At 40.8% G+C, this 27,323-nt stretch overlaps 1 protein-coding gene across 3 annotated transcripts in view; it reads right to left on the bottom strand.

The window, feature by feature from the left end:
- Positions 1-27,323, bottom strand: part of SASH1 (SAM and SH3 domain containing 1) — a 529,880-nt gene that overhangs the window by 23,927 nt on the left and 478,630 nt on the right. For 2 of the 3 annotated variants that reach the window (XM_041469752.1, XM_041469753.1), the window contains 6 exons: positions 26,521-26,561; positions 25,161-25,247; positions 23,759-23,871; positions 22,043-22,144; positions 7,754-7,886; positions 3,357-3,703 (listed from right to left, as the gene is read on the bottom strand). In XM_041469752.1, coding sequence (XP_041325686.1) covers positions 3,357-3,703; positions 7,754-7,886; positions 22,043-22,144; positions 23,759-23,871; positions 25,161-25,247; positions 26,521-26,561 — 823 coding nt within the window. Of the gene's footprint in view, positions 1-3,356; positions 3,704-7,753; positions 7,887-8,100; positions 8,502-22,042; positions 22,145-23,758; positions 23,872-25,160; positions 25,248-26,520; positions 26,562-27,323 lie in introns of those variants that run through there. The other variant, XM_041469754.1, reaches the window with a different exon arrangement.

The raw sequence follows: 27,323 nt of genomic DNA, 5'->3' as shown, positions 1-27,323 counted from the left end.
GCTGTAAGTATTCTTTTCAGAGTCAGAGCTGAGATAAACAGGAGGCAGAAGATCAACTCTTGTGAACTAAAAGTTCTTAGGGTGTGAACTACCCAACAGAGTAACTCCAAAGACACTTTAAGAATCAATTAGGTATTGATTAGGTATTGGCTCAGACCTACAAAGGATTGTGAGTCAGTGAAAACCCACAACCTGAGAACTACCAGCCTACTTCATCTATTAGGAAGAGGCAAGCTGTATAAACTGTGACACTTAATAAACATAAGAATTATGTTTAATTATAAGAATTATAAGAATTCATTCATAAATTATAAGAATTCATTCTTTTAAAGTAAACACTCTTCTTGTTCACCACTTAGAAGCTTTTAAAAGGTTTTAATAGCTTTTAAAAGTTTTTATTTATAGCTTCTTGCTGCTACACCCAACAAACATGGATGACAGTTTTTGTACCCGCTACAACTCTAGTGGAACTCAAAGCGAGCTTTGTCTAGGCCCCACACACATTAAAGAGAATGCTGTGATGCAGAATTTTTCTAAGTAGTTTTCTTTCCAGAAGGCAATGTGACTATGGCACAGGTTTTAAAAATTGTTTTTAGAAAACATTTGAGACCAACCACAATTAATAAGATCAGTTTCTAAAGCACAGCATGTTTAGCTAGGAGTAATTTGGTCCTTCTGTGAAGAACCATTATAATTAATCCTACAGTGTATGGTAATCCCAGTAATGAAGAGAGGACATCTGGAACTGCTCTGAGCAAACTTGTCTGTCAAACCAGCCAGAGCTCCTCCTAAAGAAGTCTTCTTGGAGAGCAAGACAACTGTTGGTTAAAAGCTTCTGAGTAAATGCACCTTATTAAGGATGCTTGTTGTTTCACTATGGACTTCCCCATACATTTAAAATTTAACTTCCATCTTCAGATTCCAGTAGGGACCCTGGCAATCCTGCAGCAAACAAAAGGTCTGTGGATGAGGAGAGGGATATTCAATGGAATGGCCATGCAATCAAAAGTATTACTCTTCTGGGAGAAAAGAAAAACTGATGCCATTTGAAAATTTCATGCATGTCCAGGCCACTGAAACAAATATAAATGACAAAAATGAATGGCAAGGCAAGACAGAGTGACCAATTCCACTGAATACAGAGGCATTGCAATTTCCCTGAGGTTGCAGCAAACAAACATTAAGCGTTTCTAGGAACGAGTGGCATTAGTTGAAGCTTGTCAGCTATTTGTGGTTTCAGGAAGTGCATTGAAAAAGTTAGTAAGGGCAGTAGGTCTCCACATTTATCCCATTCACACAAGGCTGGCGAAGCAGCTGACTTAGAAGTTCCTCAAGAACAACAAAACACTGTCCATTTATTTAACTGTATCTCTGTGATTAAGCAAAGGTCAGTGCAGGTAGTTTTCATAATGAGATTATTATGGTGAGACAAGACTAACTTATTAGAAGAACCAAAGAGTTGTTTCTGTCATCTGTATTTACCAAGACAGTTTTAGAGGGTATTTTTCATTACGGGGTATCTCTAGAACATCTGAAGTATTCTTTTTGGTTCAAGATAACCTTATTATTCAACGCACAGAAGGATGAGCAAGGTTTTACCTATCATTGCAATATCCTTACATGAAATCAGCATCTTCTGAGTACAATGTCTGCAGCAATAAACAGTACCCTGTGAGGGGCAGGGTAAGCAGTCACTGCATAAGAAACACTAAAGCTGCCAAGAGAGAATGTTCATGGTATTGGGTAGGAAAAATCCCGCTGTGTTTTATGGCCAAAGAGCAAAAAGTGAACCATGAAAACTTTGTCACCTCCCACAGGCTATTCAAGAGACCACAGCTGTCACCCTTGTACCTTTTATCAGAAGAAATTAACCAGAGATCTCTCTCAAAAAAAATCTGTTATTTAAGAGGAAAAGCTGTTTCTACTGTATTGTCCACTGGAATATCTTGCTTAATCTTATGGGTGTACTGCTGTTTCCATCCACTAAAGTAGGGAACACTGTCAACTAGACAACAGACTAGCCGGCTCAGCTTTGGAGATCTGGCACCAAAGGCAAGTTCCGAGGAAACTCGGAATCATGGTTAACGTAACTGTCAAAACTGGGTCATATAATCAGGAAGCAGCTTTTGGATCCCTCTGGAGTGTTCAAATCACTTAAATTGCTCACATGTAAGCACAATTTCCTCTTTTGGTCACCCCTTGTTCCCTTTCTGTAATGCTCTGAGGGAAGGTACCACCTTCATTCTGTGCTAGAAAGAAGGAGCAGTAGTGACAATTCTGGTGGTGGTGAGCAGCAAGCAGGAGGGCAGTGACCACCTAATGCAAAACTCTGTATCCTTCTGCAGCTGTGTATGTGAGGGACAATACTGACTGGGTGAGTGAACTGATGAGATGCAATCTGAGAAGGGAAGGGCCAATTTATGGCAATGACAGCTGAAGAGAAATAGAGCTCAGTTAAGTAACAATACTCTATTACTCTGAAAATCTTGTTCACCTCTTGGTACCCTTTGAAGAGAACACTGAATTCCAAAGCATCACAAAGAACATATTTGTAGCATCTCAAACTTTCTCTGTTCACTGGTGATCTCTACTTCTGCATTAGGTGAATTTAAAAAAGCAGAATTTTGTCATATTCGTTCTCTCTCACTGAGTTATTCTGTACACACAGAAACGGCAGACTCAACAAAACTCTTCTCTGACAAGACTTTATCAAGCTCTTCCCTCATACCTGCATTGCAGTGCTTAAGATTTTCTAATGGCAAAGAAAGCAGAAGCACTGAATTTTAGTTAAAAGTACAAAGCAGAAAGTGTTCACTGCAACCTCACAGAAACTGGAAGACCACCTTCATGGCAACTCTTTGACTCACAGACTTTTGGTGGATTCTCAAGAGAACCCTTTTAGTACAGCGATCCACTGTGGCAGCCCACTTCCTCTTGGCCTCCTCATCCTCCTCCAGCAGGCATCTCCTCAGGTCCTGCTTGTCGGCCTTGCTCAGGGTCCTGTCAGTAACGGGACGCACCAGCTGTGAGAGGTTGAGGTGACTGTACAGGCTTCTCTCCACCACATAGGTGATATTGAACTCGCTGACAGAGGTGCGCCCTCGTAGCCTTCTGTTTGGGAAGCCACAACCTCCACCCCCTTTCGTTTTGTGCCGCAGTAATTGTAGGTCGCAAGTTGTGGGGGATGCTCCTTTCCTAGCAGGGCGCTGGCAAAGAAAAGCTCTGGAACAGGAATAGTTAGTATCCATTTTCTTCAATCGGATCTGCTTCCTTACACTCTGAATCTCCTCCAGGGACACCAGAAGATGGTGCTTGTGCCTGTTGCTGTCATAAAAGCAAATGCTTTCTGTACTTACCCCATGGCTCAGCGAGCCGAGGCTCTTCTTCATTTCCCCATCTGTCAAGGAGCGGCAAACTTTCTGGGACTTCTCTTCTTCTGGGTAAGAGAAAAATGTCCCAAGTTTCTTGGGAGGCTTGATAAGGCCACGGCTATCAGTTTTGCTGAAGGTCTTCACCAGCTTCCGGTTAGCTCCCCACGTATCAAGACTGCTGGATGAGGGAGAAGTAGTGAGTGAGTCCGAGTCGTCCTCTGGCTGCTTTTCACAGGAGCTGTCAAAGTAGAATTGCTTCTTGTGAACTCCAGAGTAAAGTGCTGATCTGTCATCCAGTATAGGAGAGTTGTCAAGTGAGTGCTCTTCCACACCTACAGGGGACAAAAACAGCGCAATCCTTGTCATTGCTCGTAATTCTCTAAGATATTTCCCTGTAGAGTCTTAATGTATTTATTCAAAATATCAACCACCTGAATTGGAAGAAAAGTATTTTTGATGTAAATTGCTCAGAAGTTATTACTGAGTGGATAAACCTGAAGCAGTTCCTTCCATTTGTGAAGTGAGAATGCTGGGATTAGTTAACAACAGACAGAAGACAACATCCTGTAAGTAAACTCATCATTATTTTAAGTTTCTCTCTTTCATCTGCAGCTAAGACCACAGATGTTCCCACTAACAATCCCTTAAAAGCTGGAGCTGGGATCTGTTTCTCTTGTTTTTCTTCTGATACTTGCATATGATGCTCAGCTCTAGTGAGCTTGCAATAGGTCAGAAGTACACCCAGGTATTAAAAACCAAACAAGTACCTCTCAGGTCCAGTTTTCCAATACCTAGTGCTCCTGTGGCTGCAGAAAGGAGTACTTTTTGCAGAAAGTTATGGAGCTGAACTCCAGGATGAAATTTAAAGTTCTGGGGTTTTAATGGAGGAAGAAACACCAGTTTTAGTCACACAGAATTTATTTAGCAGATGCAAAAACAAAGAAGTAGGTCAAACTGCAGATGTGCCAATTTCAACAGTGTCCTGGTAATGAAAGAAACACTTAGTTTTCACCAAATTTTTCCAGAAAATATTTCACAGGAATATTTTGCAACATAAGTACTGGACATGGGCAGATAGCCAGGTTTCCTTTTCGGACTGGAGAGAAGGGAATAAAGAACTTCAAACTGCAATTCCTTTTAACATTTATCATATAAGAAATTTTTATCTGGTGGTTTTTTTTTTAAGCAAAGTATAGGCACAGGTTTTAGATGCAGTAACAAGGTTAGAGTTAAAAAAAAGTACACATCCTCCTCTGTCTCCCTGGCAAATTCCACAGTATTCTTAGCTATGTATCAGACACACATACACACAAATATGACTGTATTTATTTCTTGCCAAAATAAATGGCTTAATAACGTAACTTTGCCTTCATCTTTGATTGCTTCCACAGTCTTAAAGCAGAGTAAAATTTGAACTGTTATCGAAATACCTACAATTTACTAAACTGGCTCATTCAATAACAAGGGACACCTTTCACAATGACAGATTACCAGCCCTGTATAGGATTCCTGCCTCACCTTCAGTTCACTCTGTTGGCAAAACATATTTGACATACATTTGTTGAAACCTAAGATGCTATTTTACTATGATAAGGCTCATCATGACATTGAAGGGATAGTGGATCACATCTAACGTGCAACTTTCACTCTTTAGAAATTTATTGGGGTAGGTCTGTAGATTGGAGTCTTGTTTTGACACCACTTTCCCTGGACTGTCCAGCTTGCGCTTCTCCCCCTCTACATCTTAACTTGAACAGAAAATAGACATTCTCCTGGGACTGAGTATGTACTGATAAACAATTTTAGTCCACTAAGTAAATATGTTTTTAAACAGCTTGTAAAATATGCATTGTGTGTCAACACTAACAGATGTTATTTGGAGTGAGTCCATGACACAAAGCCATAATGACACAGATGTAGATGTGATGCATTTTTAAGTGCTATATAAGAATGGTGCCCAGGAATTAGGAAGTTTCAGTTATTTGGCTCACTTAGGAGCAGATTAAGACAAAATACATATGGATTCAGATACTGGCAAATTCTAGAGAGTATCAGCTCGGCCAAATGTACATTCATTGTGATAACAGAGTCAGTAATAGAAATGTGGGAGACGAATCTGAGACTAGTGTGCTTTTCTTTAAAACCTACAGGAACACGTAAGAGAAATTCGGCAAAGTTGTTCTTCGTGAAGAAATTTTTGAGTAGGATTATGCAGCATATTTCTTCAAGGAAACTGCGTGTTAGTTTTCAAAACAAGTCTACTCTTATACTATACTAAAGGCTGTTGAACATTAATGAATTTATTTAAATTTTACTGATGTATTATAGTTAACTCCCCAAAACCTAGTCACCTATGATTTCACATTACTTCATATTCAAAACACAGTTTCAAAGAGCCATAGCAAACAGCTCAAAAACCAATCCAGTCAATTGCAGGTAACTTGGAAGATCAGACAGCAATCCCAAATGTGAGCACCCTATTTTTTATCATCTTGCACAGCCCTCTGACATATCCAGTTGGGAATACAGACCTGTATTATGAGAGATTGCTTCATAAACATGGACAATGTTTATGAAGCACTTTTAATTTACCATATGAAAATTTGAGTATCAAATTTCCTGAAAGAAAAGTCACAGATATTTACTGCTAAGCTAGACCTGGCTATTCAGGGTGCCTTCCAGTTATGCAGAAGTTATGCAGAATCCATGTTTTTATTTAGCAATATTTGGTTCTGCTATCAAGTATTTATAGAGTGAATCAGCAATGAAACTCCAAAATTATAGATGAAGTACAAACTCAGAGTTACAGATAATTTAATTAGAGAAGCCTAGAGCTAGAGAAGACAGACAGAAGATGGGAAAAGGAAGAAGAACAAACTTTTTTTTTTTAATACAGTTGCTATTTTTTTTAATTCAGTGCTTTTTCTGCAGGGGGCAGGGATGGAAAAACTCTAAGGAAATAACCCTGGAAGGAGTGGCACACTTAAGTGAAAGGCTGAGGGAGAAAGGAAATAAGGAGGTAAAGCACTGTAAGAGAGGATACAGAGAGCAAGACAGATAACATGCTGAAGAGAAAGTTTGGTTCCACTGCAACAAGGCATCTGCATGCCCAGCAGCCCCTGAGCTGCCTGCTCCTGTGTCTGCTCCCGTCCCTGGAGCCTCCTCCTGATTGCTCCCTGCAGCTTTTCCCAGACCCCTGGGGAGAGAAGGAGGAGGTAGGACAGGCTTCTCTGAGAGCCATCTTTCCTCAGATCAGTGGGAAAACAGTCCTACTTTTTTTGTCCCATCTAAAAATCCACATCTTTGTTTCCAATGTATCTGAGCTTTATGCTCACCTATGAGGTGACAAAACCTTTCCAGGCAGAGACAGCTGCCCATTCCAGCATTCTAGACAGGCTGTGCCTTTCACACCAGCCAGTAACACCAACCATAACCATAGGAGAGGCAGGCTAGATCACAGATCTGCCAGCAGCTTCCTGCCACATACACGAGAAGCACGTGTTCTCCTTAAATGCACCAGGAAAGAATCATCATGCCACTCAGCTCACTGCAGAGCTGAGGGGAATTGGCATATGATGCCAGGAAGGCCACCAACATAGAGAGGTGCCCACAATTCCAGTGAGGACTCAAGCACAGCTGTGCAGAGAGGCTCCTGAGGATCAGTCTCCATTAATCTGAGTGCTCACACATGCATACAGGTCATCCGGAGTTAATTCTGCAGCAGTGTTCCCAGGGCCTGAACTCTGCTTTCTTTTCCCCACCCTTCTCCTCCTCCTCCTCCCTTCTCTCTCCCTTTCTGCAGGGAGCAGGGCTCATTTAGAAGCCAAATTGTAGACAGAAACCCCTGGAAGTAGAAGTCACGATGCAGCCTCTATCCCACAAGAATGTCTGATAGAGGTTCTGTATTTTTGCCACAGGGTGATGCCATGTGGTTCAACTGCACCACCAGCCAGCTGCTACCCCTCCCAAAATGAGCAGGAGCTTCACCTGTGCGCCACCCAGGGCCTGGGAGGAGGGAGCAGTGTGGTAATAGCTCCACTTACCTCCTTGCTGAGCTTGTGGGGCAGCAGGCTGGGATTGCTCCCAGGTTCGTTCCCTCCCCAGCATGGGGCATAAAACATAAGCCAACTTCTAATCTCTTAATGAGGGGCTCTCCAGCACTGCTCTGAGAATACCAGATCAGCAGTAACCACATTCTGTGCTGTCACTTTCCTTCTTCTAAAGCCTAAAAATTCAGTAACTTAAGGCATGCACAATAGACAAGGCAGTTGTTCCTACCATCCCTTATGAATACTCCACCCCTCCCTCCCCCAACCCTCCACTTTCTGTCCTCTGTCAAAAGAAACATGTATTCACACAGTTTTAACCACGTTGCTTTTTACCTTCTGTGCTGGGTTTTTTCATTTCTTCAACTCTTATGAGTTTCTTCCTGACTCTGCGAGTAGAATTCACCAGCTTGTGCAACCTCTTAAACTTCACCGACTCCTCTGTTTCATCATCGGATTGTTCTCTTGACTGGCAAAGAAACAAAGGGAATATTAATAAAGCAGAAGTTCCATGGCTTGCTCCTTCAAGTCAAGTTAACCCAGCTCATCTGCTGCGTTGTGTCAATGCAGCTCTGTAACTGGTGTTATATTTTCAGCTCGGGTCAGACAGAAACATTTAAATTACTGAGAGTTTTCTTGTTTTCTTTTTTTTTCCTTTTTCTTTTTCTGAAAGCATGACATACCATTTTGATTTCTAAATCTGTGCAACGTAAGATCGTAGGCACCGAAATGCATTCCTGCCCTTGTCTTTCTTCATATGCATTGTGTAATAACTACTTCCACGTCCTCTTCCAGTATGTTTCAGGCAGGGCTCTTTTCCAGGGTTCTTCTTACCATACCAGTTATGCTCCCGTGGTTTAGTCAGTCCCTGGTCTGTCTGGCATCTCAGAACTTGCTATTTAAACCTGGTTATAAACAGCTTTTCCAAACTGAAGCTGTCACTGACGACTTCTCTTTTTCCCCCCCCCCAGTCTTCCCAGAAAATCAAAAACAGCAGCACAAGAAAGGGATGGGAAGGAAAGGAAGGAGGAGACCTCATCTGCCTCACTCACAGACTGCCACAGCTACAGAATCTTCCCTTCCTCCTCCCTGTTCCTTACACTCCTCCTTAAGGCTCTTGAGGCTCGAATTAAGATGGACAGAGCATTCCTCCAGCACTGACCAAGGGAAAACTCTGACCTTTTCAGATATACAGTGCAGTCCATATTCCCCAGCATCCCGTTTCGTTTTGCATCTGATCCAGTATGCTCAGTTCCAGCTGTTTTCCCTCAAGTATCAAACATTACAGAGACAAAAAAAAATTCCCTTCTCTCCAGCAGCAGTGACACAACAAGCTGAAACAATCCATTCCTTGTGAACGAGAAGACAACTTCGATTTTCGAGCCAGATCCAATGTTCAACGTGCTACTTCCTCTGTTTTAATCAGTTCAGAATGTGGAAGGCAGCGGGGGGAAGGGCAGGGAAAGGGAGAGGAGAGGAGGCCAGCAGGGCTCTCCGGCTTGGCCAGGACAGCCCTGGCATCCTGCGCCGCTGCACATTCCTGCGCAGAGCACAGGCTCCAGCTGGAGTGCGGTATGGATCATATACCTTACTTTGTTTGCACTCATAGTCCCAGCCAATTCACAGCATTCCTAATGGTCAGCTCTCAAAACCCTCATGCAACTTCCTGTCAGTGCAGCTATCTGGGTTTCCACAGTGTGCTCATCCTCTTTTCTCCTTCTCCTTAATCAAACTTTTAAAAATAAAGATCCCCAAGAGATGCAAGCCAAGTAAAAACAAACAAACAAAAAAAAGCTATCTCCTTCTCTTCCCAGCAAAAACTCTGTCTGCTTATCTGGAGGATGAATACGAGAGGCCAAACATAAAAATGCTTTCTACTTTTGTAGTGCACTTAAATACCAGGATGAGGTGCTGAACACAGACGCCATGGGGCAGAACACAATTAGCAGCTGCACTGGAATGCTTCCAAAGGCACACACAGTGCCTGACACAGCCAGGGCAGCCCTGAAAACCTACCTCCCAGGCATGCACCTCTCAAGGGCCCCAGAACCACAGCAGAGCAAACTTCAACAAATTTCTGTAAGGGCACTGTCCATTACCAGCTTCCCACAAACTTTGCACTACTCCAAAATACGGAAGAATACCAAACTGACCACATATGGCAGTAGGAATTGTCAATACATCATCCAAGAATTGCACAAATGCGTTTACTGTGGTTACAGACTGGCTAGGTAATTAATAAACTTCCTTCGGGAAAAATAGGACTGTAAAGAGTACCAGGGTTGTTTCCATGAAGTAAATTAAGCAACTCCGTGACCGTTAATTCAGAGATTATGCCTAGGACAACTTAGTGATATGTCAAACAAGACAGACACATTTAGACAAGATGATGAATGGATTATTGACTGTAATCAAGAAGTTCAGTCAGGACTTCTTGGGCCATTAAGTACATCCTGGCAAGCAACCATCATGCATATTCTTCACTCAGTATATGTTTATTTTAAATGCAATTACTCTAGGGGATTGCTTTACATGATTACTTTTTGTACACCCTCACTTTGCAATACTACTGTTTTTGAAACTGTGAGCTCTGTAAGACTTAGAGAACAGCTCACACCTGGTCCTCCCACCCAGGATTTCATTGAAGAATAAACAGCTAGTCCTACTTTGCAGTATCTGATATCTATCTGATAAGGAACTGTTCTCCCTCAGGGTTATGAAGACTCAACAACAACAACAACAAAGAAAGAGCTTTTAAAACATCTGATATTTGCATTCACAAGTACCACAGCAAGAGCAAGTGTCAAAACAGCCTCAGTGCAAGGTACTGAAATCAAACCTGAGTGGGTGGTACACAGGATGCTCACCATACTTCAAAATAAATAAAGTCCAATCACAATTAAGTGCCAGCTGCTTTTCCCCAATGCTTCAGGACTCCCAGCACCTTTTTTAGCTGGGGTCCTACACAAGCAGCGGCAGATTCTTTCTACTGCCCATGCTGCACAGGTAGGTGAGAACAGGTCATGTGTTATGGGTAGCTGAAAGACAAACACAGTCTCCCTCCAGAATCCTACTTCCTATCATACCAGGTAGCATGTGACAGAGAAATCTTCTACAGTGAAAAAGGACTGACAACAAGTTTATGCAAAAAGGCCTAAAAATTGTGACTACACCAGCGGTGCTGCTCAGGAAACTTTATTGTCAAATAATGCCAATTCCTTGAAAATGAATGCATTTTCTAAAGGGTTACTCTTCACTTCCTGTTTTTGAATCAGCTTTGTAAGAAAGGCCTTGGAATTATCAAAAGTTTCCACTTTGGCACATGGGAAACAGAGCTTAATTTTCCAGCTCAAGCAATGCTTTCTTTTACAGCTAATATTAAAGAGAAAACAGAATTGTAAAGCATTCAGGCCATAACCAAGATATTTGGAAATCACTGAAATTCCATGCTTTGACTTCCTAAACCCACTCTACCCTCCCCCCTCTTTCATGATGACCAAATTGCTTTTTTTGGTAGCTGTCCGTGACTTCAGATGGGAAAATTACCGCAGTGTCCCCAGAGCACGGCAGGCTGGGCAAATGGCTTCCTGGACAGCTCTAGCAGCAAGGCCTTGGCACAGGGCTTGGATGCTGCCAGCCCCCTCTTGCTCTCTTCCCCCTTCACAGGCACTCCCGTGTGCTGCAGCACTGCAGAAGGGCAGACGGGGTCTGTTATGGAGTGGATGAGTCTGCAAGGTGCTCAGCCACAGACAGGCGCTCCGGCACTGGAGGAATCCATGCTGCGCCCTGTCCACCAATGCCTCCGGGCCACGGCGCACGGCTCTTGCACCAGGCCAAGCCTCAGTGTCCTTAATGTGCTGATAAAACAGCCAGAGCTCCTCCAGTCCCCCTGCGCACAGCCAAGGCAGGCCTCTCCCTGTGCCCTCAAGGGGACAACAAACAGATCTGCAGTACTGCAAATAGGAACAACTTAACTTCCACCTCCTCTGCTCCAAATTTTTCCATCCGAAAGCCCATATGGCTCAACTTTTAATTACTTTGGCTAATGCTGTATGTAGTAATTCTGTGGTGAATGCTTAAGTGTTTCATTTCTGGTTTCCAGGGCAACATTACATCAGATTGCAGACAGCTGGCTCCACAGCCCTAAACCATAGCGAATTGGCCAAAGCCGAGGCACAAAACTCGCGCTGGTTGAAAGCGAGCGCAGGGCCCGGCCGGGCTGCCGGGGACCCGGCGCAGCCCGCGGGGCCCCTTGGCAGGGCTGGCTGGGAGGAGCCGCCCTCCCCGCGCCTTGGAGCAAGTGCATCCCGCATCTGCGATGCTCTCACGGCGCGGAAACCCGCCAGCTCGGAGAGCTTGGCTGCACAAACGCGCGAAGGACTGCAGGGAAACGGGGAATATATTAACAGCATCTGGAAATACCGAGAACTGCATTCAGAGGACTGCGGCCACCACGTACCACACGGCTGGAAAACTACAGAGAGGCCAAGGCCCATACCCACTGCTCAGCTTTTCACTGCAAACAAATGTGGTCACAAACAATGAAGATGCTCTCAAATCCAGAAGAAATAAATCCCTTCTGCCACCTCTTTCCTCCTTTCACCTTGGAAAAGTCCCGACTTGTGCACCCCCAAAGGCCGCGCTTTGCATCACCTCGTATGCAAGATCAAAGTAAAGAGCTTTCCGTTCAGGAACAAATAGGAAATTAGCACACACGCTCTGACATTCTAGGAGCTCTTTACAGTTCTGCTCTTGGCACCCTTCTTGCTTTCTCTCCTGCTTTTCTCACACAGGCTCTTAGCTGCTGCTTGCTCAGGAGGCAGGGCACACGCCTTGCTCTGCTGCTAACATCCAGCCCATTTCACACGCCACAGAAATAACAATCTTAACCTCCCTCTTTGAATTAGTGCTTCCCAGAGAGAAAGGGAGAGTGTGAGAGAGAGAGAACTAACATTTATTAGTGTTCTTAGAATTAACTGGCAAAATGTAAACCAGAAGTAAGTAGCTGGCTTTTGACAGGACTATGTTTGGAAACACTTCAGGGTTATAGCAGCAACCCTTAAAAAACAGGCAAAGCTTGGTAGCCATGTCCCAATAAAAATGTGTAAGAAACACTAGGACAACATCCTATTAAAGCTATCATAACTGATAACTGTTTTTTTCTGGAGCTTCAGCTCCAGAAAAAACCCAAACATATATGATTTTTAAATGAGCTGTGTGAAGCCATTTAGAGAGATGTTAAAATTTTACAGTTTGCTTTATGCCCCCAGGAACAGTTCAGCCCCAAACTGAAATCTCTAGGAAACCTTCCCTCTAAGAAAAAAGGAAATCTTTTAATACCTGCACAAACTTAAGCTGGAATTCTTTTTCGCTATCAGACAATTCTTGTTCAGCAAAGTGGGGCAAAAAACCACGTTTAGATTCATAGACACATCACATCACATGCCCCAGCCCTGGCTAGCTCACCTCAGAACTACAAGCTCTGTAGTAAATGTAGTTTTAAAAGAGACTTTGCTGTTCCGTTTAGGAGATGTGGCTACACGTGTCCTTTCTTCTTTCTAACAGGCTTTCCATCTGCCAAAAATCCCAACCATTCTAACTTTACAAAGTATTTTATTAAAGATGCCTGGACAAAGTCAGAGACAGGAAAATAGAACAGAAAAGAACTTGAAACCCCAAGGAAAGGAAAAGGAAAGCTGAGAAAAGCTATGCATGCTGCGCTGTGCCTAAGAATAGCCACAAAAGCCTTTTCTCTTTCTCCCTCTCTGAAACAGGAGGCACATCCTCTCCACATCATGCTACATGCTCAGTGACTTACCAGCTTCGGCATTTATAGGCCTAAAGCTCAGTTTCGAGTATTTTCCCCCGAGTCCTCAACCGCTGTGAGCTTTGTAACCCTAAAATTTAGGAGCAGACACTTCTTCTTAAGTATTGAATTTGCTCTGAATCCTGCACACAAAATGCCTCTTCTCTCAAGTTACATTATCAGACACCAAACTGGCTCTGATTCCAGAGCTGAATATGTAAAGAAGAAAAAAGCGTGATGCTGGACTCAATTAGCTGTGTTCTGCTCACTGATTGATTCCCCCAGTTACTCGCTAGCTGCATAACTTGCAAGAAAGGCATAAGTCATCAGCTCTAAGCAAATCTTCTATTCACCACAAGGAAAAAAGGGAGTGTTGTACATGGCAAACAATCCCTGTTTTCACTGATGAAGGCTTGCTGACCTCTTGCTGGCCTCCAGTTCCTTAATTACTGTCTATGGAATTTCAGTGAAAGACAAAAATACAGAGAATCTCTGCAAAGCCAGGACGAAGAGTGACCCTCAAACACCACCACTAGAGTGGAGGCTGTGTCTATAGGAAATGTAACTTAAACCCTTTACCAGGCTTTTTTTATTTTTTCTTTTTTAATTCTTTTGACAAAAATCCCTGGAGAATTTCCCTTTATAAAGGGCTAATTTGAAAGGAAAATAAACCTTGCTTAAATGTTTTTTAACTTGGTGAACTTAGATACTTTTTTTTTTTTTGATCTTTCCCCTCAGTTTCAGTGCTAGAAAAGAACATAAGAACTGGAAAGAGAAATGCTGGTCCAAAAGTGGTTTATGAAGTATTGTAGTGTGACTTTGAAGTTCTCTGCCTAGGCTGAGCTCTCCCTTCCTAAGAAACAGACTCTGAGATGCTCAAATAAGTTGGCCAACCACACCTTATCCCAAAGCTCACAAAAAATCCAGAATTTGGACATTTCTTCTCAGAGCACATGAAAACAAGGACCAAGATTGCTGCTTATTGGGAACACTGCTATCCAGGGGTGGAAAGCAGAAGCATAGGCATACCACAACAGCCAGGTTCTCTTTAAGCCAGGGAAGATTCTCCTTTATCAGGACCACACTATAAGTGGCCTACTAATCTGGATTTACTGCAAATCAATCACACCATGAAATCATAGCTGGACTAAACATCTATTCCCATTGATGGCTGGCTAATTTCAATGAGCCCCCCAGCCAAATAGTCTTTTTCAGTTTCTCACATCACCTTTTTAGTAGTGACTGTACCTAGTTTTTTCTACTCCTGAGTGGCCATGTAAACTAGATTGACTAGTGTGCTGTAGCTGGGTTCTTACCCTTGAATTATTTCAGCCCCAAAACTCTGATTTAAAGCCCTATGGAAAATTCTAAGCTTCAGATAAAACCAGCTAGTGTTCTCCAGTTTCAATAACATACAAGCCCACATCAAGTGAAACATGACAGCAACTTCCTTGAAATGTATCCCAGATTCCCTTAAAAGTTCATGGTCATGAGTGAAACTGATCTAAGTTTGGAACTTTGCAACTTGAGTTTTAAAGGTTTTGGGTTTCATTAAGAAAGCTTCACAGACCTCTAATCCTTACAGAGGCTGTTCAAGAAAACTGAATGAAACTAAGATGTGATAATCTGTATCATATCCTGAAGTTACAAATAACAGCCTCCAAAATTCTAAAGAAAATTAACAGAGATCATCAATATATTTTTTTTCCAAGAACATGAATTGCAAGGGCTGTGCAAGTCTAAAATGTGCAGTGTCAGACCCCGTAGGTAACCACGTCTGGGTTTGGTCTGTGATTACTTAAAAGAAAATCAAAGGAGCATCCAATGGCTACTTTGCTGAGAGATATATTACACATTAGCTGGTGACGACACTGCTTGCTGAAATTAGTGGGAAATATTTGTCATAAGTAACAAGAGCATAAAAGTTTAATTCTCCCAGGAGGTCTGTCTTGATACAAGAATAGCTGCTTAGGCAAATTCCTAGCTGTTAACTGTTTCCAGGTTTTGGTTTAATTTTGAGAAGCACATTGCTGACATTTGTATCTGCAAGCCAGACACATTTCCTCATGGCAAAGTGCTTCTCTCACTGATTAGCATAATTAATTTTAATGATATTACAAATGTACTCATATACCACTTGTCATAGGTATATATAGCAGAATAAAGCTCTGTATTACATTATTTTGTACCTATTACAATGCAGCATTCTTTTCCGATTCTCCCGCAGACTCCTCTATACATGGAATCAGAAGTCTTTTAACACTCTCTCCACTGAATCTTATGTTTGGCAAGGCTAAGAAGATCCAGGGAGATTTCCTATACTTTGGCAGAGGCTGTACTATTAATGAATGGAGTACTCTACTGGTGCTGGAAATCCTACTCTCGACTTCTTGGAAAACCAAGGGTGAAACAGCAATACACGAAACACAGCAAAATTCATATCAGAGAAACAAAGGAAGAATGAGAACCCTTCAGTGAAGGCTGTAGTCACTTAAATTACATTCTTACAGTACCTTCAAACAATCAGGCTGTTAATGTTACCATCCAAAGCATGAGGAAGGAAACACCAGCATCAGGGAAGGGGCACAAGTGGTAATCAATGAGAGGGTAATTAAAATTTTCTGTTGTACCACAAGGAAAGTTTGTTCAGCCTGTGTCTGCCAAATAGGGCAGTGAAGCACATGGCTTTTGAAATTCCTAATTCTTGAACTGAGCAAAGCTTTGTTCTAATTTAATAGGTTTGGGGGCAGGGAAACCACATTATGGATTATAGCATCTCCTGCTGGCTGATGCATGGAGGGCAGGAAAAAGCTGGTAACAGCCCCTCACCCTCAAGGTAACAAGCAGAAAAAATAGGCAGCTGCCAAAAGGCAAGAAGAGTATAAAAAAGTGAACCAGTACGTTAGAATAAATATTAAATTAATTTGCTTTTCCATCTCCCATCCTCTTCAAACACATGGCCAAACATTTTGCAATAAAGTAAGTCAATAGGGCTTGTCTGAGTGCATGCAAACAGAAGTGGTTATGAACACGCCTAACTGCAGCCACCGCTTGGGTGTTACTGTAAGCTCTGAGTCATGACAGAAGGAAGATTTTCTCAGAGACTTTACAACAGACTAACTACAGGAGAAACTCCTGCTGGCAGCAAGCAGGAGATTTACTTGGGTTACATTCCTGCCAGCTGCTCAGTACAGTCCTGTGGTGACAATGTTTAGTCTTGCTAGGGACACATATCTAGCCAGGCTGTATCTGATAACAACATGGGTGGCTCCTGTGTGGTAAATAATACTTAAAGGCGTGACACAGTTTTATTTTGAATAATTTGCATCTGTTTCTCCTGCAAATTCTGAAGTGTTCTGGACAATTTCAGAAAAAAATAGGTAAGAAACTCCTTAAGATTGTTCTACAAGACCAAATACAGACACATCAATGGTCTCATGCTTTCCTATCATCACTCCTCAGTACTGACCTTACTTTGGGTTGTGTCAAGGGAACTATAATGATGATTTCCATTCCTCTCACAAAGGTTTTTGTATTACTGTACCCATGGGAATTCCTGCTCTTATGCATAGATAGAGGGGAAAGATCATAACAAAATATGCTGTAATTCTTCTGCTACCAGCTTTCATCCAGAGGTGCTGGACACCGTCCCTGGGATCAGTGGAAAAGGAGGGCAGCCAATGCCTCCCAGGACAGGTCCCTGTGACAGGCACATAGCATGGGAATTCACCACTACCATTTAGAAGCATGTCTTATTATAGGTTCTATTTCATCATAACTGTTACTAAGCATTAACAGTATTACAGGAATTTGGGTAGTAATAATAAATACACCACCCAATAAAATGAGGCACATCGGTGCCTTTCAGGAAATCTTAACAGAAATTGGGTCACTAGATTCTTTGGAGCAAAGATGAAAGCTCTGCATTCATTCACAGCCACACTCAGCAACAGCTCCCCTCTGTTACTTGAAAGAGCATGCAGGGCCTGGAGGCAGCAGCAAGTTGTCCAAGAAGAACTAAAACACAGAAAAATCTTCTTCTACCCTTTAGCCTTTAATGGAAAAAGAAGCCTTACCAAAAATGGTGAGTCCTGGGATAACAGCAAAACCAGGGCTAGCACTTCAAAATATTCACATTGCTTCAAATTAAATACTACTGTTTAAAGTAAAACAAACCTCATCACACCCTACTCTCTATGGATACCTGATGCTGATTCCTAATATACATTGACTCTGAGCTGATTTCGAACAAATTAAATTGAATATACCAAAATAAAGACTTTTTTCTGTTTATGCTAACAGTCCTGTGTTATGAGCATAATAACGTTAACCAATGGTTAAAAATTTTAAGAACCTATCAGTACTATGAATAAAAATCAGTTAAAAATAGCTGCATTTGAAAGCATCCACATACTGAAATACAGTATAACCCTGAATAATGTGGAGTTACTGTAATTATGCTTAGATTTACTTTTGAGGTAATTGGTGCTACAGAAGTTACACTTTCATTATTTCTTTTCTTCCTATTCTTCACACTTACCAAACACAGTAATGACTGTCATGAGTCAGAGATAATTATATGAGACTTATTTGTCAGAGCCAGGTTTGTACCATGGGTAACACAATCTTGATTCAACAGCTTCAGCATCTCTGAGACTGAAATGAATACAGCTCAAAGTCTATTCTCATCTGTTACTCTGCCTTTGATGCCTGTAGCAGACAAACCCAATTCTGCACAGCCTTTCAACTTTTATCCTATTTAACCACTTGTTAAAAAAAAAGAAATAATAGTAAGTACAGGAGCAACAAATTATTATCTCAGTCCAGCTAGAGCTGTTGCTGTGTGGACTCCATGGACTGCCATCTGTTAAAAAAGGATCTATAGAAGACAGAAAAGAGAGGAAACACAGGCAGAGATTGTACCCAGCATCAGCCTCACGGCAGATGCAGATGGGCACAGCACACTTACAGGTCTGCACCACTGCTGCCACTCTCCTCAGAGAAACCAAATGGGATGCCAGTTTCCTACTGGTAATGTAATGATCCTGGGAACACAAGTTTTGGGAGGGCAGGGATGGAAAACAGTACTGCAGGCCCCCCTACTGCCCATGTGTGGGCCATATTTTTGGAGGGAAATGCTGCTTTTGTTCTCTCCACTCATAAATATTATGGCCTCTCTCCTGAGGCTACTAAGGCACATCTGGTAGGTGGGGTGATGTCAGATAAGCATGGTACAGCTCACTGTGGCACCTTTCAAATGAACACCAGCTACACTACCTTGAAGTTTGCTGGATGGGTGAGCATTACCCGCTGATCGAAACCAAAATACAGAAGATGAGACCAACAAACCAGTTTGGTTCAGAGATAATTACAACTTCATTCAACTTGCATCTACAGAAACTGTCAGTGAAGTTAATTAGTGTTTTGTGTCAGTGTCAGCACACATATGATACACGCTTCTATCAAGCTCCCTGGTCCTTCCTCTTCCATTTCGCCACTCTGGCACAAAACATGGCAAGTGGTACAATTAGTGGTCTTTAGCAGAGGGCACAGGAAAGAAACTGACTGACACACTGAACATACTGACTTCTCCTCGTGCTGGTCCTCCAAGCTGGGCTGGTGCCACACCAGCAAGGGCTCTGAGGATGAAGCAGCCCTATTTTAGATGAACTGAGAATGTCAGCCCCCAAAAGTTATCAAATGATCTTCTATCTTTAGGAAGCATAAAAGGCACCTCAGTGTAAAGAAAGAATGTGATACAATTTTGAAGTCGCCTCTTTCCCGGGACTTTCTGACTCCGGAGGACAAATAGGGCCTTATCTACAATCCAGAAAGGGATCCATTTGTAATCTGCACCTGCTTTACATCCCAGTGCTTGGCACAAGGCAATGAAAGCTTGTCTAGTGTTAATGTGAACTGCCTTCATTGCAACAGAGATGAAACGTAAATATTCAGAAATAAATTTGTAAGAAAAACATGAGGCTTTTTAGAGCTTTGATACATCTGACTGAAAAGAAAAACAGTTTCAACTGCATACCCACATTAGCAAATAAAGAACACAGATATTTTGTTGTGAAACAGGGGGACCACAGTAGTGAGACTAAAAGCTACTAATTACTCCATAGTGGCAAAGAACCAGGTCACCTACTGGCTTGGCAAGGTTTTTGTTTGTTTATTTGTTTCTTAAGAACAAACAAACAGGACATACAATTAAGAGCACAGCAATGACATAGGGCTGCCTGCCTCGGGATGCTGACCTTTCTACTCCTCACTCCTTTGTGGTTCATCTTTAGGGTTTAGTTTTGTTAAGGGTATGAAACACAAGTTTCCATTTCCTGGCAGAATGATTTAAAAGAGGACAACCTGGAAAACAGAATCCTCAAATCAATCTTTAAAATGAGAATCTTTAAATCAACACCAGTTATGGTAGTCATAAACATGATAGCTATAAAAGCTTTTTTTTAAAAGTGGTCTTTTCCTAAAAAGGAAAACAATAACTTACGATATATGCACTTTAGATATTATTTGTATGCTGTGGGCACAGCTGACTTGAAAGAAAGCTTAAAACCTTAGAACACTCCAGACATTCTGCCTTCATTTTTAGATTCTCTCATTGCTTAGATTCTAACGTGTTTTTGTTTTGTTTACAAAATGATCACATTGTTTCATTAAAAACTGCCTAGTAACAACTTGGCTGTGAGACTGAAAAATAAATACATAAGTTTAAAAAGCAAAGAGAACCAGAAAAACCATTGCCCAAAGACTTCAAATTCAAACCAGAAATGTTCAGTTCAGGAACTTGTATTTTCAATTGCTTTCCTAGTGTAAGTATAAGGCAGTGGGCTACCTAAAAGTATATTTTTAATATATGGAAAGCCATTTGTGCTTCATGGCCTATATAAAATGAGTGGGATAATTTTAAGTTGAGGTTCCAAATATGCAGAATACAAATCATACAAATGGCACTGAAATGCAAACCATTTGGGAAAGAGAGGGCTTGAAAACAGAATCATCTTTGCATGCCTCAAAAGCTGGTCATTTCAGATTAGCAGAGAGGTCCTTTGGCAAAAAAGTCTGAGTGAACACATATTCTATCTCTAGACATATCTGATACTTTTCTTTGTTTGTTTTTCCCTTTTGTCAATTACAGCCCAAAGTGTTTCACCCCAGTTAACATCAGTTTCATTCTTGTCCACAAAAAGCAAAAAAAAAAAAACGTCAAGCTGAGTTTTGTTCTAACATGAACTTTCATTTCTGCAGATGATCCTCTTCCCTTGAAGGCAAGCAGTTTCACAGCTTCTGTTAAAAGCAAGCAGGACAAAAATCAGGATCAGGGGCAAACGTCCTGAGAATTATCTACAGTGATTGAATAGAGATCCCCCACTGAAGTTAGGAGAAATTTGGTTCAAATCCTGCCAGAACAGCAGAGAGAGGCAACCAAGCTGTTGGCTTGAAGTGCAAAGATGGCTTAAGAAAACAACTCTAGACAAAAGGTGCCAAGTCATTCCATTAGGGCAGAAATACTGAATCATGTTCAGTCCTCAAGAGATACACACAGCTTTCCATAATTCAACACAAGGGTAAAACACTATCAAAAGATTTAAGAGAGAAATTCATTATCCTTCTGAGATCTGACCATGGTAAATGAGAGTTTTGAGGGGCTTATGCTGTAGGTACCCTGGACAAAAGCCTTAAGAGAAAGGAAAGTTCAAGCTTATAAATACTAATGAGGAAAGATCAGACATCTTTCAGTTGGCTAAACAATCAGTTCAGGAGAGTCAGGATCCTTCCTTCTCTATTCTTTGCAAATTTTTGATATATCAGAACAGAGTATAAGGCAACATCAGTTCCCCTCTGCTCCAATGTAACTAAAAATGGGCATATTTTTTTGAACACAAGCAACAAAATCTTTCTCTGCCACCAAATATGTTAAACATCTCATAAAATGACATTGCATTCCTTTTTTCATTTAGGAAGGAGGAGCTAACTGGCTGCTGCAGTTAGCAGGAAATTCCATGGAAAATAAAATAAATAAATCAACCAATCGAATCCAAAGCCTATGATTCAATTATATGGGTTACAAAGAGCTTGAATTTGACAGTGAAATGTGTTCTTCTCTAAGATTTATCTGTGAACTTCCAGTTAGAGAATTGAAGTGGAATAAACTACTCAGTGAAAATGAAGATATCTGGAAGGAAAAATTAATTAATTCAGTATGGCACAATATAAAGACTGTCTGGTGCCCATAAAAACAACAGAAGTCAAACAGCTCAGAAGCAAAAAAAAAAAAAAAAAAGGAAGGAAAGATGCCTTACTGTTTATGGATCTGACAAAAGCCACAAAATCTGGGCTGTGAGTTTGCACATGCAGAGACAGAAGTGTTTGAAGGCAGCAGGCAGCTAGGACTTAGCCAGATCCTCATCTAGAATGTATCAACAAGGGCTAGAAAAGCCTGAGAAACTCTACTGATGAATCAACAACTTCCCTCTAAATGACCAAAAAGCCATTTTCTGTGGATTTTGAAACAAGGGGGATTTCTGCCTGGGACAACTTGTGTTTCAAAAGCTCAGTGACAAATGGGTGAGATTAAAAAAAAAAAAAAAAAAGAGATTATACAATAAGACTGTTGAAGTCTATGATTTTGAAGATTTAAAATCCAAGTTAAAGATTCTCTGCAGACAGAACAGAGCATCACAAGGTCATTGATACATTTGCTATTAAGGAAATTGCCAGGTAAATCAGGATATTTCAGTACTTCAGTGAAAGTATTTAAATATTAAATGCCACTGGGGAGATATATCACAATTACAGGTACTTACATTACAATTGGAAGACCCATCAAGTGTTGAGTAAGAGCCATCAGGCCATTCTGTAGCATCTACAGTGCTCGACTGCCTGTGCTGGGCTTCATATTCTTTCAGCTGAAATTTGAAAAGACAGAAAGAACATTTTCCAGTGACAAGAAGAGATCAATCTTCATTAAAATAGCAAGAGTTAATGTAATTTCATTTTTTCCCCCTGTATCATTGTGGATCTAGGAAAATTTGAATTTTTTCACTGCACACATTACTTATTCAAAATAAATTGTCCAACAATCGGAAGTATGAAAAATGAGTTGCTGGTTTTTCTTAGAAGCAAATGATCTGTAAATACTGAAATTTGATGACCTATTATTGGTAAAACATAAATTACACATCCCCATCTCAGAGGCAGAGTTTACAGTAGACATTATAAATTACAATGACCTGCCAATTTCCTTCATAAAGAAAATGATCTGCAGTAAAGACTAGGAACCATCCTTTGTAATAAAAAAAAAAAATAAATCTCTCCCATTGTCCGATAAAAAGCTTTAGACAAAACCAACACTACAGGAGTCAAGGTGTTGTAAGGATCAAGAACTGATATTTTAAAAAAACAAGGCTGTTGCTAGGAGCTCAGACCGCTAGAGGGAAACTCCATGCTATTCCATATATGAACTAACAGACTAGGTACAACCCTTTCACCCCACAAAACTTTAACAGCAGAGAAGAAAAACAATTCCCAATATTCCAACACAGTAATTTAAAAATCTTGCATTTTTTCATTATATGATTTCCAGCTAAGCAATATTTTTGTTCAGACAATAACATAAATTTATATTCTACAATAATCTATTTCACAATGTAATATGTCAGTAAAGATATTTATATGACTACCAACCAATCTAAATGATGTTTTCTCTAACGGAGCCCATACAGAACATCCTGTGTGCTCCATCACAGTATTTCATACAAAGGTTGTGTTGAAACTTTAACCCTCTTTTGGCTCCTGAGCAAGTAAAACCTTGGCCCTACTGCTGCACAAATGCAATACTTTATAGTTATTTTTCTTGTATTTTTCTATTTAGAGCTTGTAAAGAAACACTTGTGACAGCCACCCCACTTACAGAAAAAATATATCTGTGTTTTACATCTGACATAATGACATATGCCAAAAATGGGTGAATAGGTTTTCCTGAATGTTATTAAAGCAAAAACATCACCTTTTGGCTAAGAAACAAGCATAAAAATTTAGCTTAAAGGAAAATAGTAAGAAATTTATATGTTCTCAATTGAGTAAGGCAAGCTCAGCAAAACCTGAAGCATTTCAGTTGGTACTTAAACAAACCTATGAACTTAATAAATAAGATCGAGTATAAGTCAGAGAGATTCTTCTCCCTCACTTTAGACAGCTGCAATGAAAAAGTCTACCCTTGATCTTTTCTCTGATTAGTACCTTTTATGGTTATTGGAGAGAAGCAATGCTTTTAGGACTCAATTTACCACATACTGGATACCAATTTCTGGTTGAGCTAAATCTCACTTTTCTCAATAAACAGAAGAATTCCTACCTAGTTTATGTTACCTATTGCAATGGGGCAAACAGGCAGGCTTTCTCCACCTTCTCCTATGTTTTGTGAATGAAATAAAACTCCAGATTGATACATCCTCCATTCTAAAACATGGAGACTCCATTCTAAAACATGTCAAGGAGACTGAAGTATGCACATATCATACCCTGGCAAGTGCTTCCTCAATGGTGATCATCTTCTCTTTCACCATCATCATCAGCTGGATCCGTTCCTCATCACTCATTGTGATCTCACTGGCCACATAACCGACATCCTCTCCTGCACAAAAAAAGCACAAATATTTTAAGCACATGTAAGAATTCATGCACAGGGCAAGGTACATTGAAACTGGATTTTACCCAGTATTCTAAAATCTGGCTGCCACGTGGATTTGGCTGGCCAGAAACAGACCCTCCCTAGAGCTGGTTCATGGTACGATTTCAAAGAACTGAATGACTTCGAAGTAACTGAGCAATAAAAGGAAGCAATTTAGAGCTAAAAAATGAAGTCTACTTTGACACTGAAAGCAAGCACGCACGGAAAGGAGAAATAAAAACTGACCATCATCACATGGCTGTTGACCCTGAAAGACAAGAATTAAAAGAGGAGGTGCTAATGCTGGAAAAGTCAAGCACTCAGCTCTAAAGAATACTGGAATCAGTTGCCAGAACTTGCCTGCTCACGAATGGTATGCTGGGCCCTTGCAGCTCTCTGCAGTGGACTGGCCACTGCTTGTGGTCTATCCAGACTAGCTAATCACCCACTAAGCTGGCACACAGTGCCAACTACCTCTCCTCCTGCTATGTGCTTGGCATGTCAGCATAGACAGTTAGAACTTGCCTCGAGAACCAGCAAGGAGCCACACTTAACTGGAAGTGTGTCCCTTTTGGACCTACTAAATGGGCTTTTATCATCTTTTGCAATCTAGCTGAACACAGAGAGACATAGAGAAGCATGTGTTTGCAACATAAGAAGCTAACAGATACACATGGGGAAACCGAAATTTTCTAAGTGAAGAGAAACACTTAATGCAATCCACAGCTGCGTCTTTTGCAGAGGAACTAGAGAAAGACACCTGACAGTTTAAGTGGAATCAATCCTACATTTGCACTGGTCACCAGAGACACTTTTACTGCTCCTTCTTGTAGTGTCTTCTACCATGACAGGCTGGATTCAAGCCTAAAGCAAACAGGTCAAAGTAACAAAATGCCAAAGAAAGCAGAAATATCCTTCTAATTTAAACAGAACAGTATTTATCTTACCAAGTCAGGACTAGGGAAAAAAAAGAAGCATCTTGTTTAGGTACATCTATTACTTATATATTAACTGCATCACTTCACATGTGTGCCACCACTGACAGGCAGGACCAAAGGCAGCTCAGCTTCGTGTCTGCAGTCTCAAGAATTTGACTTGTGATTCTGAGCACTGTCATGATGAACCAAACCTGTGACACTTCCAGAGCCACAAACCCCAGCTGCTACACTATTACAAACACATTTTATTCCTCTGTGATGCCGTCTCCTTACGTTTTATATGGATAGGATGTGCACTATTGAAAAAACTTTTACCTTTTGAAGTCTGCCTCATGAGTCCTTTCTGGTTCTTTCGGAAATTCTGCCAAAAAAACTTATTTTTCTTTTTCCAGTCTGCTTTCCCTAAAAGGAAAGTGGAGCGGGAGGATGAGGGGAAAGGGAAAAATAATTTTAGAAAGAAACATTAGTTAGTAAATTCTAGAGACATTTTCAAACATTACATTGCATTTTTAAATCAGAAAGAATAAAAAACCCTCAAATTTTCTGATTTTCTTGATTTATTCCATACTAGAACTATGTTGATTTAGCTATTTCAGGGCAATGCATATTCTTTTATAATTGCCAGTGCTATAGAGGATGGAGATAAGCCAGTAACTTAGATATTTTGAATTATAAATAGAAAATATTTTACATTAATTTTGATGTCTGTTGTTAATGTCAAGTCTGGAAGTGTTTTTGAAGTATTTTGCTGGTTTGTCCTCTTTAACTGAATCACAATTATGCAGCCTAAGCCACAACCCAGGTAAGTAATTTTCTAGTATATCTGTGCATATCTATCAAGAAATTAAATAATTAACACACACACACACACGTTCTGCTACGTGGCATGAGATCATCAGCTACACCTGACTCTTGCTCTCTGTATGCCTGGACTGTACAAGGGGCTGGGTCTCCATGTCCACAAGTATCAGATTTCCATATGGATTGATGACCTCAAAGTAAATAATTTGCTCTAGAAAGAAAAATGGGACCTAGCTCAAGGCGGGGCATATATATCTGTGTTCTGTTGAATTAACCAGGGCACATGCTATAAAGCTTATGCCACCTACAAATGAACATACTGTGCCTGACCTGGCAGAAATGCCACTGATAAAGAGCTATTAGTATTTAAGATCTTGCCCTGGATGACCTAGAGCTTCCTGACTCTGAAATACTGCTTAAGTTTAGACTGTGTGGACACGTCCCTAGTATAGCATTAAAAGGAAAGAAAAAATAAAAACCTTCCAAATTTATTTTTCTTTTCCAATAAGCAATTTCAGAAACAAAGAAAGAGACTCTGGCATGACATAAACAAAAATAACAAAGAACCCCCATTATTTAGTGGTGGTGGTAATTTTTGGAATACAAAAGGAGAGGCTAGCAGTGATCTAACATGCAAACATTTTCAATTCAATATAACAAGTCAAAAGATGCATATTTATCACATGACAATGCTGGCTGGGCAGTTTTAGTGATCAGTGAGACACTCAGCATCAAACTGAAAGCTGCTGAGACTAGCCCTCCACACACACAAATGTTGCTGACTTCTGCCAGCTCTTCACATCCCAGCACAAACAAAACTCAAAAGCTGTTTAAGAATTCCATAGGAGTATCAAATAAAATGAAATATACTGACCTACAGAGCCTTCTTCTGAACTTGATTTATGAATGGAGAGCCTAGGACACAAAAGAGAAATGGACTTATTGATGCAGGCTTTTCACATTTCAGGGGAGTTGTCTGGTTACAGTAAATTATAGTTTCCAAACAATATATCATGAGCTGTTTTCTCTTCCCTTTTCTCCCCAACACAGCAAGTTGGAAACGAAAACTGAATCTACTGGTCTGACCACAGTAACTGAGTTTCCTTCTGAAATGTGCCTTTTGTGACCAGCATAGAAAAATATATACTGACAGAAACCAATGGTTAAGGCAAAGGAGTCCAAGGATTCCTCAGAAAAACAATCATTCACATCGTTTGCCCACTCGCATTTGCAAAACAATAATTTTGCTACCTTAGAAACTGTAGAACTGGGATGCTGCACTTGTTTAGCTGTACATCAATTTTCAGCCTATTTGGTTTTTATCTGACAATCTGTATATGTATGTGCTCACTACACCTCCAGAAGCCACCATGTGGAAGACAGCAGTAGAGATTTAAAGACAAGGTGGATAAAGTTTGTCCAGACCCTATGAAATGCAACCATAACTGACTGGAGACTACAGCTTCTCCCAAATCCCTTCTGTGTGCTTTCTCACCAGTGTATGCTCCCTTCCTCAAAAGCTAGCTGGAGGGACTTAGCCAAGCCCAGCACATGGGATTTACAAACAACGCACTAAAATAGCAAATACATCTTTTGTTCTTGGTCTTTATGTTCACTGAACCAGTTTTCCAGAATGGATTCCAACTCAGTGCCAACAGTTCATTGTGGCATCTCTGA

This window comes from Pyrgilauda ruficollis, unplaced genomic scaffold, assembly GCF_017590135.1.
Source record: "Pyrgilauda ruficollis isolate IOZ18807 unplaced genomic scaffold, ASM1759013v1 scaffold24, whole genome shotgun sequence".
Taxonomy (NCBI): Eukaryota; Metazoa; Chordata; class Aves; order Passeriformes; family Passeridae; genus Pyrgilauda; species Pyrgilauda ruficollis.
This window is presented reverse-complemented; position numbering and strand designations above follow the sequence as displayed.